Source organism: Vespula pensylvanica, chromosome 8, assembly GCF_014466175.1.
Source record: "Vespula pensylvanica isolate Volc-1 chromosome 8, ASM1446617v1, whole genome shotgun sequence".
Classification (NCBI taxonomy): domain Eukaryota; kingdom Metazoa; phylum Arthropoda; class Insecta; order Hymenoptera; family Vespidae; genus Vespula; species Vespula pensylvanica.
Genome location: NC_057692.1, coordinates 1,288,590 through 1,305,846, shown reverse-complemented (window position 1 = coordinate 1,305,846; position 17,257 = coordinate 1,288,590). Strand labels below are relative to the sequence as shown.

Here is a 17,257-nt window from a genome sequence, read left to right as displayed (position 1 = left end):
ATAAAATCGAAAAGAGGAGATAAAATTCTCCGCGTATTATAACGGCAGGTCCAAGTCGCGTAAGATTTCTTCGTACTTTTTCTTTTTTTTTTTTTTCCTTTTTTTTTCTCGAGACTTCTTTATCGTTTAATGTTTTTTAAACAAATATTTGCTGGATTCGAGTAATAACTGAAAAGTTATAAAATCGTTTACCATCGAAGTATATTATTTCAGAAAATCAAATATTTAATATATATATACATATATGTGTATACATATATATATATATATATATATATATATATATATCAAGTCTTGAAAAATAGAAAATTTTACTTTGGCTAAATAAATGAAAATTGATCATATTTCATGAAGTACCAAGGAAGAAATTCATTTTGAAATATCGTAGGAGAAACGCTCATTAAGAGTTCAATCGCTATAATGACCCCATTTTAAAAATCCTTCTTGATTATCGACGAAAACTCGTTAACGTAAATTCTTCGTTTACACTTTTCATCTTCGGATTATGATACATCGTGTATCTTGAAACAAAGCTGCCTGAGTTGTTATCGATCGTTTTTCCGATGTTCTTGCTTTTTTCTCTTCAATTTTACTCAGAATCAATCGTTTTTTAAAGGAAACGATCAAAGTGATATTTAAACTCTTACTTCATGATGTTTAATTCCTTCGTTTCGTTAAAAATCGAATAGAAAATCTATTTCCCATTACTTTTCCTCTCTATTCTTGTTCTTTTTCTTTTTATTTATGATATTTCAACTTTTTTTTTTTTTTCTTTTTTTCCTCGCCCTTTATTCACTTACCGAGAATTAACTTTCGAACTATAAATTTGACAGAGTTATTAAATTTGTAAAAAACGAGTAGAACGTTGTACTGTTATCTATTTCGAATTATACGAATAATACTGGGACAATAACAGCAGTCTATTATTACGATTCAGTTATTAATTAATAACGAAATTATTCGTGGAAATTCAAAGGTAATGAAATGCTATGGCATTTTTGTTTTCGAGGCTTGGACCGTAGGAACGTTAATAAGTTTGATAAATTATTGGTAGCCCTTTTATCCGTGAAAAGCGCTTGGGGCCGTTTGAAAGCCCGTCGCATTCATCGACTCGTTACGTAAAATCCTATCTGCGTTCGCGTTTAATTAATTTCAGACTGTTTTAATGAAAGCGTTTCTACCGAAAGAGTAAGAGACAGAGAGAAAGAGAAAGAGAGAGAGAGAGAGAGAGAGAGAGAGAGAAGGAAAGACACACAGAGATATCTTTTACTCTTTTCAAAGGATAACACGAGCTATTTGCGATTGTTACGTAAATTTTGCATCTTTTCTTCTACCGATTCTTGCAAGCGAGTTCAAATCGTATTGGTTAAAACGCGATGTCGACCCAAAGAGAAGCTTATTCAGAGACTCCTCGGTCTTTCATCCTCTTCTCCCTCTTCTTTCCTCTCTTTTATCTCTCTCTCTCTCTCTCTCTCTCTCTCTCGGTCTCTCTGTCTCTCTGTCACGATATTTTAGCTCGCTCGAAAAAGCTTCGCAAGACATGGTTACGTAGCACCGGAGAACAAGAAACGTATTGTTCGAAACGATAGAAACGTCTTGCCGTTTAACAAAGAGCCACAACCACCGTTTTTAAGCGTTTTCTTAGATCATGGTGACGTGACTCTTCTTCTTCTTCTTCTTCTTTGTTCTTCTTCCTTCTCTTTTTTAGATTTTTAAATTTCTATTTTTTGATCTTTTTTTTTTTCATGAAAGACATGTCTATTCTTTGACACAGGGATATCGAAATTTTTATTTATATACGCTTTTATTCAAAGCGTATTTTTTTTTTTTGCGTGTGACCAATCGAAAAGAAAATGTTATTTAAAAATAAATGTCTAGTCAAAACGGAAAATGCGATTTCGTAAACGTTCCCACGGAAAATGCGTTTACGCGAGATAAATGTAGACGTATAAAGAGATAGAGAAAGAGAAAGGGAAAGAGAAAGAAAGAGAGAGTCGAAGTTTGCGGGAGTTTATAGACGAATTTGTTACTAATTATGACGACTGGCAATGTTCGAGCGGAAACTTTTGAAAGTGGAATTTCAAAGGGCCGAGAGTTCCCTGCCTCTCGAGTAATTACATTTACATTTCATTTAAAGCTTCCGTGATATATCAGCAAACCGTAACGAAACGTCGGGACACGGCCGAAAGGGGAAGTTGGAGAACTCGCAACGCAACTTTCCTGACATCCTAGACACCCGGTATGTGCGAAGCTAGTTCGAATGAACGTTACACTAGAGCGAACATCAGGAATGCCGGTAGCAAGAATTTTTGAGGGGTCTAATAACGCTTAGATTGACGCAACAATGCCGTTATTTGTAAGAAGGTATGAAAGAAAGAAAGAGAGAGAAAGAGAAAGAGAGAAGAGAGGAAAATCGTGAGATCGAAGGTCGAATTGAAAACGATTCTATTTCCTAGACAACACGGCAAAGGGTAGCTTTTGAGCGTGGGATACTCGGATATAATTAAAAGTTCGTTTCGAAGAACAAAATTACAACGAATTCGACTAGGTATTTTTCTCTTGTTTGTTCACGTTCGTGAACAAGGATATTCCTCCATTCGTATCTTCCAACTTTTTGATGAAAATAAAACGAGGCAACCCTTGTTTCCAAGTATATTCGCAGATGAAAACGTAAAAGTAGATAAGTAAATAAGTAAGTAAGTACTTGCTATTTAGATATTATTTAAAAAAAAAAAAAAAAAAAAGAAAAGAAAGAAAAAGGTAGAATATCCATTTTTGTGAACGCGAAAGCGATCCCGAACCATCACCGGTGGGAATCGAAAGCAAAATTGCTTTCACTCGCGAGTCAACTTACAAGACTCTCGACCCTTTGATCCGCAATCGTATTTCTTTCAATTGGCTTCCAGAGACTCTAGTCCCTTCGATAGTACGTGTTATCCCAATCTTGAAATCATTGGAAAATGCGGCTTATGTCAAGTGTCATTAGGTTTATGTCAAAGTTTATGAAATTTTCAACGACGAATATATATATATATATATGTGTGTGTATGTGTGTGTATGTATATGTATATGTATATGAGTAGTACGTAATATGGGATAGAGGAAAGAAAATATTTGGAATCGTTTCGAGAAAGAGAAATTCCGTTTCTTCTTTTTTACCTCTTTCTCTCTCTCTTTTTCTTTCTTGCGCGCGCGCAAGGATTCAACAGTGCGAGAATTTAAGACAGAGTTTAATTAAAATGTCGAGATTAAGCGGTCGCGTGTTTCTGAATATTCTTCTAATTAACTTCTAGCGGTAGATTCTCCGTGTCTCCGCAAATCTCTTTCTCCTCTTATTCTGGCTATACTTCCTCTTCCTCTTTATCTCTTCTTTTCTCTATATATCGTATTCGATGAAGAAAATTTCAAACTAAACAAAAGTACGAACAGAAACGGGATTAAATTAATTCGAACGTTTCAGACGTAATAAAATCTTATAGCTATAGGGTGGTTGGGGAGTGGAGATAGGAGAATAGGGGTGTGGGAGAGAAGGGGAGAGGATGGGAGGGACTAGAAAGAGGGAGGAATTGGACGAAATTAAATCGTTTTTATCTCAGTCTGGTCTCTGACCGTTTTCGATATTCTAGCTGACACTTTACTACTTTCTAGATAGGAAAGCACCATTTCGATGCGCTCTCTGCGTATAAAATCTGTGGGAAAAGCACGAACTACGAAACTACTGGAACGGCCGCGCGCGGACAACATATTTTCTACATCTCGACTTTATTACTGCTCGTTTCGCACGGGTCCTGCGAAATCATAGAAGAGGATGCGGAATGAGATTTCTCTAATACCATTCTGTTCCTTGCAAAAGCGAGAGAGATAGAGAAAAGGAGAGAAAGAGAGAACGAGAACGAGAACGAGAGAGAGAGAGAGAGAGAGAGAAATATCTAATCTGTTTCTCTTATCGACGAGCTTTCCCTTTTGCGTTAGAAATAAAACGAAAGAGATAAAAATAGTATAGCATCCGATCGATTTCTCGCACGATCGACGTGCGAATTCTAGCAGAGCCGCGAAATGGGCTTCGGAGAAGAGTTTCGAGATGGCAATAGCACCAGAAGCGAAAGAGGATATCAGTGAAAAAAGAAAAGTGAGAGAGAGAGAGAGAGAGAGAGGGATAGTTTGAGAGGAGGGATTGCTTGGAGAGAGTCGAATCACCGTCGAGAAGCAATATTGGAAAGCGGTGAGTTCCCTGGTATCAGCTGCGAGCAACAGCTCCTAATAAAATATGATATAATCCCAATACCCCATAAACTTAGACGTGGCCTCCGTAACTGGCATACGATATCAAAATCGAAGTCTTCTCGCGTCCTTTCGAAAGGGAGAGAGAAAGAGAGAGAAAGAAAAAGAGAGAGAGAGACAAGCGTCACGCGATAAGCGCAACCCTCGAACGTTCTTATTCATTCCGAATGAATTTATTACTCCCCTTTTTGAAAGAGGGTGCGAGGAGTGGTAGGCGAAACTATCGATAGAAGAAGGGAAAGATTATGAACAATTCTGTCTGTTATTATTTTCTTCTCTGTTTTTTCTTTTCTTTTTTCTTTTTTTTTTTTTTTTTCTTCTCGTCGCAATTCCCTTTCTTTCTTTCTTTCTTTCTTTTTCGCTTTCCTCTCGCAAAAGTAGAAAATTCGTGAAAGGTTTTAAGTTACACGTCTTCCCACGTCTTCCTCTCGTCTACGTTTATCGGCAAACTGATTATAAGTTTACCGTTGAGGAAGTTTATCCACGGTTAACCATGGACATTAAGAAGGCTGATATCGCGTGTACGCGATAAGCGCCTAGACGTCCAAACTTTTTCCAAAGTATCGCGCTAAAGCTATTATTTATTAATAAAATGAATACCGAGCACGCGATCTATTATAATCTAAAGAAAATTTCTAAGTAGTCTAAACGCTTCAATTTCTTTTTCCTCTTTCTCTCTCTCTCTCTCTCTCTCTCTCTCTCTCTCTCTCTCTTTCTCTATCTTTTTCCTTCGTTATTATTTTCCACGTAACAATTTTTCTCTCGCCGAATCAGAGAGTAAATTGTTTAACAAAATTTACGTGATTTTGTTCTCTCTCTCTCTCTCTTTTTTTCGAAATACTTCCATCCAACGATCTTAATGTTAAACGTTCATATATTTACTCGCATTCAAGGAATATTCAAGAAGGATTAATTAATCTTTACTCTGCAAATATTCTAAGTACCGCGTAGTAATTGTATGAGTGAGTAAGATGCAAGAAGAACGTTTAAATGACGGTGCAGACAGAGACGAAGAGAAAGACTGTATACCTAGGTGTCTGTTCTGGTCCTAATTAAACCGGAGTTGACTCATTATCGTCGTTAAGATTAGACTCAGCGAGAGAGAGAGAGAGAGAGAGAGAGAGAGAAAGACGAAGAGAATTCTCTCCCTTTCAACGAGCCTGGTTAATAGCGTTATCGCAAACCACCGTTTGCACTTTGGAATATAGCATTAAAAGGCCTGATCTGAAGGAAGTCTTCGAAATTTCACAATTAAAAAATTAATTCATCAATTTTACTTCAGTCGATCTCCAGTTTAATCCACTTTATCGTTTATTTATAAATTTTTTTCTTTTCGCTTTTTTTTTTCTTTTTCCTTTTATGAAAGACCAGAATGAAACTTTGAAATGAATCGTAAAATTTGTTGGCTTCGTTCATAAGGCGATCTTTCTTAAACGTTTTATACGTTCGTGGAATGTTTACGAACTTTACACGTACACACACATACACACTTATGTATGTATACACAGATACGAGCATAGCAATGTGTATGTCATGACTACGTTTTCGCGATTCAACCGAGAATTACTCTCGGCTAATTCCTTCCGGACCGTACAATATATCTACATATATATATATATATATATATATATATATATATATATATATATATAGCAGAGCTCTAGGTGGAAGCTTATTCATAACTTTACCCACACCTTAAATCGCCCTACGACCAGCTCTGTTATGTGTTTCAGACGGATTACGCGTTAGACACAGTTTAAAGTCCGCCAGTTAAACCTTTACCTGAGAACTTTGGCTTCGATATACAAATTTTCCAAGTGAATTAATGCGATAAGAAAATAGAAGAAAGGAGAAGAGAATAGATATATTATCGCGATATCTATAATAATCTAATAAAATTGTTCTCTTTCGTGATTCGTATAAAATAAATAAACGTGTTCTCTTTAGTCCGGTGAGAGAGATAGATTCGTCTTTCGATTATAACATACATATGTATCTTATCTACTGTATTTTCTTTTTTTAATTTTCTTACATTTATTTATTTATTTATTTATTTATTTATTTATTTTCCTTTTGACGAGAGTAGCATATCTTCGCGATATAAAATGAAAGATACAAAACGAGTTTCTACAAGGATAAATCTAATATAAAGTCTTATCTCGATTCGATGGGGATATACGATCCAATAATCTTGGTAGATTCGCGCGTAGCACCTTTAGGGATTAGCGTATCGTAGGTGTCCGTATAACACGACTAACAAGAGCATCGATTACGGAACGTCGAAGGTTGACCCTACGTGGTTAACAGTACAAGCCGGTAGAGAAGACTCGATGAAGCCGCGGACTCTTGTTCCGTGGGCAGCGAAGCGTGCGAGAACAACTGGCGAGGTAAGGTAGAAAAAGGGAGACACTGTTACCGAAGGATAACATCGACGAGGGAAAACGAGGAAGAAACTCCTTCACAGACAGACAGAGAGAAAGAGAGAGAGAGAAAGAGAGAGAGAAAGAGAGAGAGAGAAAGAAAGAGGAAGGAATCGTTCATAGAGAAATGTGTCTAAAGAGAAGGAGAAGTAAGAGGAAGAGGAGGAAATAGAGTGGGGTGAGTTAGCAATGCTAATTGTAAAGGCCTTCTTACGAACTCTCGCACCACTTTCATGATCACTTAAAACAACAATAAAAAAAAAAAAGAAAAAGAAAGGAAGAAAGAAAGAAAGAAAGAAAGAAAGAAAGAAAAAGAAGTCGAAGCTTCCATTGTGTTTCTGTTTGGTACGATCGGTTCGAAGCATCTTCACGTTCATAGGACAAGTATCGCTCTGTTCTTCCTCTCTTCCTCTTTCTACATGCCACTTTATAGCTTTTTCTCTTATCGATTCACACGGTTAGTTTACGGAACGAGTACTGCTACATTTGTCGGAATACGTCGTGACTCGGACGTTGATGAAGAGTGCACCAATTCGCTGATCCGTTAAGGATTTAATTCAATCAATTATTATTCTTCTCTTTCATTTCCAAGGTTTGATAGGATTGCTATCGTGAGATCACGTTGCAAAATCGTTGGAATTCTATCGGGTATCTGTATAATAGATCGCATTAATTTTTATATACTTTTGTATATATCGTGCTCTATTTTTTTCTCTCTTCTCTCTCTCTCTCTCTCTCTCTTTTTTTTTTTTTTTTGATTAAAAGGAAATCAAATTATCGAAGTATTCTCGATCGATTCAGATACATACAGATGTATATGTATAGGTACGTCATACATACATACACACATATTGTCCACCCTATCGATTCTTGCCCAACGGTAAGATCACGGTCGAGATTGGTTTGATCGCTTTATGCCCGTTACGTGCCAGCTTCGAGACGTTTCTCTCTGTGTCATTCCACTCGAGAAAAACTTGAAAAGAGAGCAACGTGAACTCTCCTCCCCTTTCTCTCTCTCTCTCTCTCTCTCTCTCTTTCTTTCTCTTTCTCTTTCTTTCTCGGTTTCCTACTCGCTCGACCGATTGGATTTCGCGAACGTGCGACTGGCATCCGATGACAACGAGAAGCCGACTCCCGCCGGAGATGACCCTTTCTTGCTTGTATATCGAGAACAGAAAATAAGTGATCGAAATAGAGATAGAGAGATAGAAAGATAGAGAAAATTAGATAACATTGCTTCTATTTCTTCATCTTCATTTTGATCTTCATTCTTTTTCCTTTTCTTTTACTTTTTTTTTTTTTTTGGTCGTTGTTGTTGTTGTTCTTCTTGTTTCTTTAAAAAAAAAAAAAAAAAAAAAAAAAAAAATGTATGCAAAAGTCAACGACGCGATACGTTTCGCTTAACACGAATCTTATAACGCATAATTTACGATCTCCCAGAGTGTATAACCCAACTGTTTAGATAAGCGTATCCGGGAACTTCTTTAAGAACGGTATACCACACTCGTTAGAGTAAAGCTATCTTGAAGTTTCGCGCGGCGAAGACGTATTACGTTGTCATTCTCGGTCCTCCTTGTTCTTTGGGCCCATTGTTAAATCGTAGAATCCTCTTAGTTATAGCTGTTAACAATGGAACTTCCAAAAGTTCGATTCAATTCGTTCCGACTTTGAGTATGTAGTACCACCTTCCTCTTTCACTTTGGTACTCTATATTAATAACGTTAGATGAATGGTCGAACGTTAATCATCTTGTAGTAACTTTAACGTATAATCTGTTTCTCTCTTTGTCTCTCTCTCTCTCTCTCTCTCTCTCTTTCTCTCTTCTCTGTTTCACGTTTGTTCTTTTGATCATTCTCTTTTGTACCTATTCTCTATAACGACACGAGCCAAAGTTAAATCTTAAACTGCAAATTCCCTTACGGAATGGGCTATTCGTCCATCGGTGAAAACCGGTAAAACGTTCGAGAGTGTTCAAGCAAAATTATTTGCAAGTAGGGAGTATGTACTAGCTTATTTAAGTTGGAGCACGTTTCTGAATTACCAAGGGTTTAGTTGCTCTCGTTTGAATTCACTAGGGAATATCGTATTTGTACGAAACAATAGTTAAAAAGTCGATATAACGCTGAAATTGGTATAAACGCTTTGTTCCCTTTATGAGCTTCTTTTTCTTCTCTCTTTCTCTCTCTCTCTCTCTCTTGTACAAATCAAAGAATTCCTTGATAACCTTGAACGATTACTTCATACAAGATTATCATCTTTTTTTGTTACTTAAAATAAATCTATAACGAACGTTTAAAGCTATTGGTTTTATTTAATCGTCAAAGAACGTATCGTACGGACGTGTATTTCGTTTAACGCGATAACGATTACGCATGGACCAATCGGAATCGTAATCCAGGTCAAACTCGTCGAGATGTGTCTCGTAGAAACGATCTCCCGTGACCTGCCTCGAACAAAGGGTGCAACCTTCCGAAGGTTGAAACATTGTCTCTCCGTTAGGATACTGTAAAACTTCTGAAACACTTGCACCTCCTCTTTCGACTCCCCCTCCTCCTCCTCTTCTTTCTTCTTCTTCTTCTTCTTCTTCTTTACCTTCTCTCTCGTTGGCGTTCTCTGTTTGTTCAGAAGCATCCCGCACCTGTTTCGAATCGTTAAACGTTCTCGAGTGAAGTACCAGGCGACGATAAAGTTAATCCTTTTTCTTTACCGGCTAACAGAAATTTTGTTTCGAGTTCGTTGAAAAGAATCTAGTTTGAGTTTGAAACGATTGATAAATAAAGAAAAAAAGGAAAAGAAAACGATTAAAAAGAAAAAAGTAACAAACAGAAGAAAGATAATACACTTTTTTTTTGTTTTTGAGAATGTACGTTTAAATAGAAACAAATCGTTTCTCACCTCCCATAATCCTTGATAAGCTAGTACAGCCAATTCCGAGTTTGGGTTAAGTTCATGTTCGCGTTCACTGGGAGGGTCCAACTTCGAGCTCGTAATTTCGACTAATCGTCGCTGTCCACGACGAGGATGCCACGGGTCATCGCTTTTATTTTCCGCCTGTGCGTAATTTCCGTAATTATGTCCGCAGAACGGACACACCAGCCTCACTTGTCTCTCTCGACTCAACATCAGAGGTACGAAACACAATGGCCAACATCTGAAAAGCGAATGGTTATAACGGTGTGGCATTGTTTCATTGAAGGATACACGAATGCCAGGCTATTTTCGTTAATGATTTTCCACCAATGAAATTGGTTCTGTTGGAAATGCTACGATAGAAATAATGGAGTATAAACTAGTCTATTAATCGTTATCGACTTATGTCTTCCGACCGATTTCGAATTTATCGAAGATAAATTTTCGACATATTTGTCTGTTGCCTGTTACCACGCTTACTTATCACTTTGATTATAGCCGATTCTTTGTCTGACTAGAGTTTCATTGATAATTTAATGGAACAGATAAGAGAAAGAAAGAGATGTAACTAACCCTAACAAGCAAGTAGCACCAAGTCTCGAGCTCGAAAACATGTGTCTCTTTGTGAAAACTATAGGTAGAGCATCCTCGTTACACACCGGACATAATAAGCTCTTGTCGTGATACTTCCAAGTTTCCACTGTTCAATAAAACAAATATCATTCGATAATTTTAACATATATCGTAGGATGTGTTGATTGTAATTTTTTTGAAAGCTTCAAAAATTGATACGTGAGCTCTTTGTAATAGACTTTCTCTTTACATTTTTTCCTTTCTTTTTATTCAATCGGTGATCATTAAAAAAAGAAAAAAAAAAAAAGATAAGAAAGATCTAAGCTCTGATCGAGGAATAGACTAACCTCTGGTCGAAAAAACACTCCTTTTTCGTTTACTATTTCCAAAAGGCCAAATCTTTCTGGATAACTTCGTTCCGGAGATCCACGAGCGCTGCTTGGCTTCGTTTTCAGACCGATCGCGTTCTACTTTCTGAGGTATATAAAAGTGCGCTTTCTAAAATCATAAATTTATCCTTGGCGTCATTAAAACGCCGTTCACTTCTCAGGACGACGAGAGATTAGCCGCAATTATTATCTCGAGCGTCTCCGTTGATAATTATTAACGTGGCTTCTCGTGTGTTCAGATTACGTAGGATATAATATTAAGTTAATTTATTTATCCTCGTTGAAAGCGTAAAAAGAAATTTTCTAAAATATTTATTAATCGTTTCGTAAATTTTTATCTTTATCCGTACGATCATTTTTCCTTTTTTTTCTTTTTTTTTTTTATTTTTTTTTTTAATAATTAATGACGAATACGTTTCATACGTTTTAAATGCATTTCTAGAAGGTCTGCGATCGTTGTAAACATTTTATTAGAAAAAAATCAAAAGATATATATATATATATATATATGTATGATGTATGTATATATATATATGTATGTGTGTGTGTATATATATGTATGTATGTATATATATATATAGGAGAACGTTTTCAATCGTTTTTTATATATAGAACGACGTTGATTTAATCTCGAAAGAAGGACTCTTCTCTCGTAGCCTTCTCGCGAAAGCTCGTGGACGAAGATGGAAGTCGAACTTGCGAGTTCTCGGAATCCGGTTGACAGGGAGCCAGGCCGTTATTTTTATACTCGTAAGTCCCGTAAACGTATCCACAGGCCGGACAGATCATGCGAATCTTCTTCGTGCGTTTCATTAACGGTATAAAACAAAATGGCCAACATCTGTCGCAAAGGACAGTATTTTTTTTTCTCTCTCTCTCTTTTTTCTTTTTCTTTTCTCTTAATTCTTTTTTTTTCTTTTTTCTTTTTTTTTTTTTTTTTTTTTTACTATCAAAATTTTAAATCATCACGAAGGTAGAGAAAACGGATATTAGGGAATAGATACGATCGATTTAGCTTTCTAATTTACTCGTTCGATGTCTATAAATTACTTGCTCGTGACTCTAGATACTGTATACAGTTCGATTGGAAAAATCATTAATTACGAGAGAATCAATGGCGCTTTTCCAAAGCTTTGCCTAAAAGGGTCGGACGATTGTCAGGACTAAAACTGACAAGTTGGAGCTTAAGTTCGTGAACCCGGGCTTGTCATTAATCTCTCCCATCGGGGACGCTCGCGGAGTGCGCGGAAAATTAATCGTTGGATCCGTACACTGACCAAAAACTCGGAGAGGCGTGTCCCTCTTTCGTTTTATCGTGCTCTGCTTTTAAATGCTCAAACGTTTCCTACCTCTCTTCTTTTCGCAATCGTTAATTTAAAAAAAAAAAAAAAAAAAAAAGAAAGAAAGAAAGAAAGAAAAAAAAAAGAGAAAAAAGAAAGAAAAAGAAAATTATACGGGAATGAAATCTTTCGGAGATGGGAGCGAACGAAAGAAATAATAATAAAAGAAAAAAAAAAAAAAAGAAAAAAAAAAAGAAAAGAAAAGAAAGAAAAAGCTGCAAAACTTTTTTCGTAAAATCGTCAATCGGTATACTAATTACCCCAGGAGACAAGTCGCTGCCATATGAGACGTTGTCAAGTTGTGTCTGCGTGTGTGCAATGCTGGTACAAGTTCCTTTCTGCATTGAGGACAGATCTTTTTCTCGTCGTGCGACTTCCATGTGTCCACTAGAAAACAAAACAAGAACGAGACGAAACAAAAAAAAAAACAAAAAAAAAATTACGAAGACCCAAAGAATCTTCTTAAATGTTTCTACATCGCGTAGATATACCACGGGTCGTGTAGATTCTCTTTCTATCTTTTTCCTTGGTATTAGAAAGCTTTGCTTGTGCCGTGCCGTTCGATTGTTGTCTTTCCAAAATTTGTTCACCGTTTTCCTAAAAAAAGAATAATAATAATAAGGACAACAATAATAGTAATAATACTAAAAAAAAAAAAAAAAAAAAAAAAAAAAAAATTGGATCAATAAGAAAATGTCGTATCTAATAAAATCATAAAAAGAAATATATATACATACATACATGTGTGGTATGTGTGTGAGTGTGTGCGCGCGTGTGTATGATCGTTTGAGGTTGAAACGCATTATAAAACATCTTGTATCTATCGAACGAGTAAACGAATATTCACATTCGAAACGAGCCTTTACGTGAATGCATCATAAAGATCGATTTCCCGCGACGATGCCTCGGAATTCTTTTCACGCTCGGCATTCGTTCGACGTTTTATGAGAGGGAAGAAACTGGAGGGTTCTCCTTTTGCGTCCATTCCAAGACTTTATACGTTTCACGAGGTAAAAGAGACGAGTCACGATTCAAGAATGTAACACGGGTGATAAGAGTAAAGGGGTTGAAGGTGGAACACATAGAGATAAAGAAACAAGCGTAAGGGCAATCCCGTACTACTTCTATGTACTATAGATAGAAACGTTTCTTTGTGAGTGCTACTCGTTTGTTGAAAAGAAAAAATAAATAAAATACGAGAAGAAAGAGAGGATAAAAAAGGAAAAAAGAACAATAATACAAAATTCCTCTTAATCGATGAAATATTCAAAGAGAACAAGAGAGAGAGAGAGAGACAGATAGACAGACATAGAAAAATATCATCGATATTTACGTGATTATCCAATCCCAGAGCAGAGATTTTTCGATGATTCCTTCGAACGTGCCCTAAAAGTCGATCGGTGTCTTTTCCTTTATCGCTCACACGTTTATCGCATATGGGACACCACGTGGCTATGGAGGTCTAAACGGACGAAAGAAAAATATGTTAATGCGTAAAGCTGGAAATACGATGATGAACTTAGAGGGAAAGAAATATGCATATATATATATATATACTTATATATTTATTTAAATATATATATATATATTTTTCAGTCCGCAATGTGATGGAATAAGTAACCTGCGTTCCTTCTACCATATTCCCGTGGCTTCCTTTTTATGATTCTTTTTCGTTCTCGAGACTCATGCTCTCTCTCTCTCTCTCTCTCTCTCTCTCTCTCTCTCTCTCTCTCTCTTTCTCTCTTTCTCTCACTTTCTATCTTTCTCTTTCTTTCTCTCCCTCCCTTTTTCTCTCTCTCCCTCTCCCCCAAGAGAAAAGATAGAAACGTTTTGTGGATAGACGTTGGGTGGTTTTACGGTTGCGTTGACAAAGCTGAACTTGGCGAATATCGTGCCAGTAAAGTGCCTTGAATTTGTCACTCGTTCTTATACGACTACTTCAACGCATATCCGAGCGTCGTTTTCCTACATTTTTACGATCACCTACCATAATAAAAATTTGAACAAGCAAATATAAAGCGCGATTATCGCTCGGCGAAAATAGTAAAACGATGCTAGAGAAAGAATAAGAAAGATAGCGTTGACGATTAAAAAAGAAAAACAAAGAAACGGAAAGAGAAAAGAGGCCATAATCACTTAGACAATTTTATCCTGACATCATATTTCTATTCTATTTTTAAACCCAAAGCGTGATGATAAATAAGTATACCACTTTGTCAGAATTATCGAGAAAATTACGTTTTGTTTCTTTTTTTTTTCCTTGATAAAATTCGGACGTTATTCTCGAATGTAATAAAAACAAGGGTAAAAAGGAGAAGGTCGAAGGGAGCAGAGAGGAAAAGAAAAGAAAAGAAAAAAAAAAGAAATCAAGAGAAAATAGAATAAAAAACGACAGAGCTTTTTCTTACTTATATAAAGGATATCGATGTTCGTTCGTCCGTTCGTTCGCTCGCTCGCTCGTTCTTTCTTTCGTTCGTTCGTTCGTTCGTTCGTTCATTTGTTCACGAGGTGACATCGCGTTCGTATTTTCTCGAAGTCTTTCGGCCAAGCGGAAGTACTTTCTAGAAGAGGAGGAAAGGGAAGTAATCCTCAAAGTGTAAAACACGCGCGAGAGGTGGTAAAGCAGCTTTTACTGAATTCCCCGCGAGAAAGTTCCAACTTTAAAGCTGAAAGTTTTGCCGCGTTGGGCAGAGATAGAGAGATGAGAGACAAAAGGGAACGTAAAAAGAGAGGAAGAGATAGCGATTGAAGAGCAGTAAGAAAGAGATAGATAGATAGATATATATATATATATATATATATACATAAAGAGAGACAGAGAGACAGAGAGAAAGAGATAGAGGTAGATAGATAGATAGTGAATAAGAGAGATAGAGAAAGGAGGGAGAACAAAGGTCCGCACAAAAGCTTGTCACGGATGGCGGACGCGAGCTAGCGTTCGTTTCCGTCGACGGTTTTCGGAGCGAGGAGCAGCGCGAAAATTCCGCAGTTTCTCTACTTTTAGCGGCAGGCCACGGAACGGCACCGGACGTCGCTCGCATTCGAGATTCTACGATGCGGCACGCTTCGGCCCAACGTAGAAAACTTTCCACTTCGCTACTGGATTTGGTCCATTGTACTTTGATTAGTGCCGGATCGATTAATTCTTCTTTCTTTCTTTCTTTCTTTCTTTCTTTCTTTCTTTTATTTGTTTTTTTTTTTGTTTATCTATCTTAATTTTTTTATTTCATTCCAGCATCTTACAATTACTTTTTTTTTCAAACTTTTCTTTCGCAGTAGTACGCGACCCGATCCAATTAAAATCCCTTTTTTCTTTTCTAATCTCTTTCATCTCCCACTCTCTGTCCGATTACGATTTACTTATACAAACGAATTATTTACAAATTCATTATACCGTATTATATTATACGATTCATTGTATATCATAAAATTTATAATATATCGAGGAAAAAATCAACGATTCGTACGATAATATTATCTAGAAAGTCAAGGAGCGGAAGTGAGCGTTGTGTCAGTAAGAGAAAGAAAGAAAGAAAGAAAGCAACAGAGAAAGAGAGAGAGAGAGAGAGAGAGAGAGAGAGAGAGAGAGAGAGGTGGGGTCAACCACAGAGCAACGTTCTTTTCACGGGTGGACGTTTACACGGTAATGAATACCATGGTTCTGTCTCTGGTACCGCTTGGTTAAATGAACGAAGCACGGTACTCTGTACCGGACAAGTAAAATTGACGGACGGGAGATCGTGAAAGGCAGTAATTGAATTAGAGGTAGACGAAGACGACGGAAAAGAGAAATAAGACGAGGAAGAGGAACGACGCACGATGAACGAAGACGAAAGATACGACGACGACGACGACGACGACGACGACGACGACGACGACGACGAGGACAACGACGCGTGCATTCGCGCGCACGCGTGTTCGAGTTAGCAAATGACGGCGCCGTTGGCAGTGGGTCAGGAAATCAGGGCGCCTGGAATAAGTGTTGCGAGTGAAGCAAGTTGCTGGAGAAGGAAAAAGAAAGAGAGAGAGAGAGAGAGAGAGAAAGAAAGAAAGAAAGAAATAAAGACTCGCTGGAGATCGGTACCGTTAGTCTCGTCTACCTTCTTCTTCTTTTTCTTCTTGTTCTTCTTGTTGTTGTTGTTCTTCTTCTTCTTCTTCTTCTTCTGCTTCTTCTTCCTCTTACGTCCCGCAATTCCTTCTTTCCCTTCTTGCAGGAATGACGAGTCTCGAGGCAAGTTGCTGCTAAAAAGCGTTCTATCGTCGGTCCGATAAAAGGATCGGCAAGAATTTCTTGCTTGTTAATCGACTGTTCTGTTCTCTCTTGACCTTGAATTCAGTCACCCTCTATACTCTTATGATTCTCTTTGATCGAAGTCGAAAAGATAGAGAAAGGGAGAGAGAGGGAGAGATAAAGAGAAAGATACAGAGAGATAAAGAGAAGGAAGGAAGGAAGGAAGGAAGGAAGGAAGGAAAAGGAAGGAAGGAAGGAAGGAAAAGGAGGTAGGCGACGAACAGATTTATAGCTTTTATGTATCGGCATCTCGACGGACGGTATTATAGGCGGTACTCATTAAATCCCGGCGTGGCCAAGCGAGTTCAAAGAGTCCGGGATAATTGCTGCACGCGGTCAGATAAGGTGGTAGAAGAAGAAAAGAAATATATATATATATATGTATGTATATATATATATATATAAATATAAATAGGAGAAGGCAAGAGGGTGTGGAAAGAGTTAACGTGGCTCAGACTCTTTCGAAGTGTCTTTGCCCGTTGGCCCTTGCAAAAAGCGTTTACACATCGAGTCCTATCTAATTGCCGGTCGGTTCTTCCTATGTTTTGTCGAAGGGTTTAGATAATTGTACCTCGATCGTGGAAGAATAAAAATAAAAGAATAAGAAGAAAAGGACGAAGTAGAAAAAGACGACTGAGAAGAAAAAAGGACAAGGTTAACGCGTCCTCGAACTGAATTCTTCCGAGGGGAGAGAGAGAGAGAGAGAGAAACAGAGAAAGAGAAACAGAGAAAAAGAAACAGAGAAAGAGATAGAGAGAGATAGAGAGAGGTGGAGGGGAGGAAGAGAAAACACCGAAAGCCGATCGTATCTCAAACTCGTGGACGAGCAACTCGGCGTGGCCAAAGCAAAGGAAAGTTACGCTCTAAGTCCGAGTGCTTCGAGTGAGATCATTTATCTCTTCGGCTTACCAATAATAGATATTATTATCGTTTATCGTGGTAACAGGGGCTGGACTTAAGCCGGCCCGGCCATTAGAGCAAGCGGCCTTTATACTTTCTTATCGGCCCGCCACCAGGCTCCTGGTTTCTACCATCCTCCGTCGATGTAACGCT

General features: G+C 37.5%; 2 protein-coding genes across 9 annotated transcripts in view; one reads left to right on the top strand and one right to left on the bottom strand.

Moving 5' to 3' along the window:
* LOC122631094 (CCR4-NOT transcription complex subunit 6-like) overlaps positions 1 to 17,257 on the top strand; it is a 527,872-nt gene that overhangs the window by 393,135 nt on the left and 117,480 nt on the right. The window lies entirely within an intron of this gene.
* On the bottom strand, positions 8,993 to 13,825 carry LOC122631098. Of its 2 annotated transcripts, XM_043816366.1 has the most exons (7): positions 13,247 to 13,454; positions 12,405 to 12,510; positions 12,174 to 12,300; positions 10,532 to 10,682; positions 10,185 to 10,311; positions 9,597 to 9,852; positions 8,993 to 9,339 (listed from the first exon to the last, which is right to left on the bottom strand). In XM_043816366.1, the coding sequence occupies exons 3-7, from the start codon at positions 12,291 to 12,293 to the stop codon at positions 9,013 to 9,015; spliced, it is 981 nt and encodes a 326-aa protein (XP_043672301.1). In that variant the 5' UTR covers positions 12,294 to 12,300; positions 12,405 to 12,510; positions 13,247 to 13,454; the 3' UTR covers positions 8,993 to 9,012. The 2 variants fall into 2 exon arrangements, with proteins under 2 accessions (XP_043672301.1, XP_043672302.1); XM_043816367.1 differs by lacking the exons at positions 10,185 to 10,311; positions 10,532 to 10,682 and adding an exon at positions 13,535 to 13,825 and having other exon boundaries at positions 13,247 to 13,375.

Bases quoted from the DNA above. Each gene is read 5' to 3' on its own strand.
- LOC122631098 (XM_043816366.1), bottom strand. From the start codon at position 12,293: ATGGAAGTCGCACGACGAGAAAAAGATCTGTCCTCAATGCAGAAAGGA. The intron at 9,853-10,184 runs GTTAGTTACATC...TTCGCTTTTCAG, and splicing joins GGTGCTACTTGCTTGTTAGG to ATGTTGGCCATTGTGTTTCG. The intron at 9,340-9,596 runs GTGAGAAACGAT...GATTCGAAACAG, and splicing joins CTTATCAAGGATTATGGGAG to GTGCGGGATGCTTCTGAACA.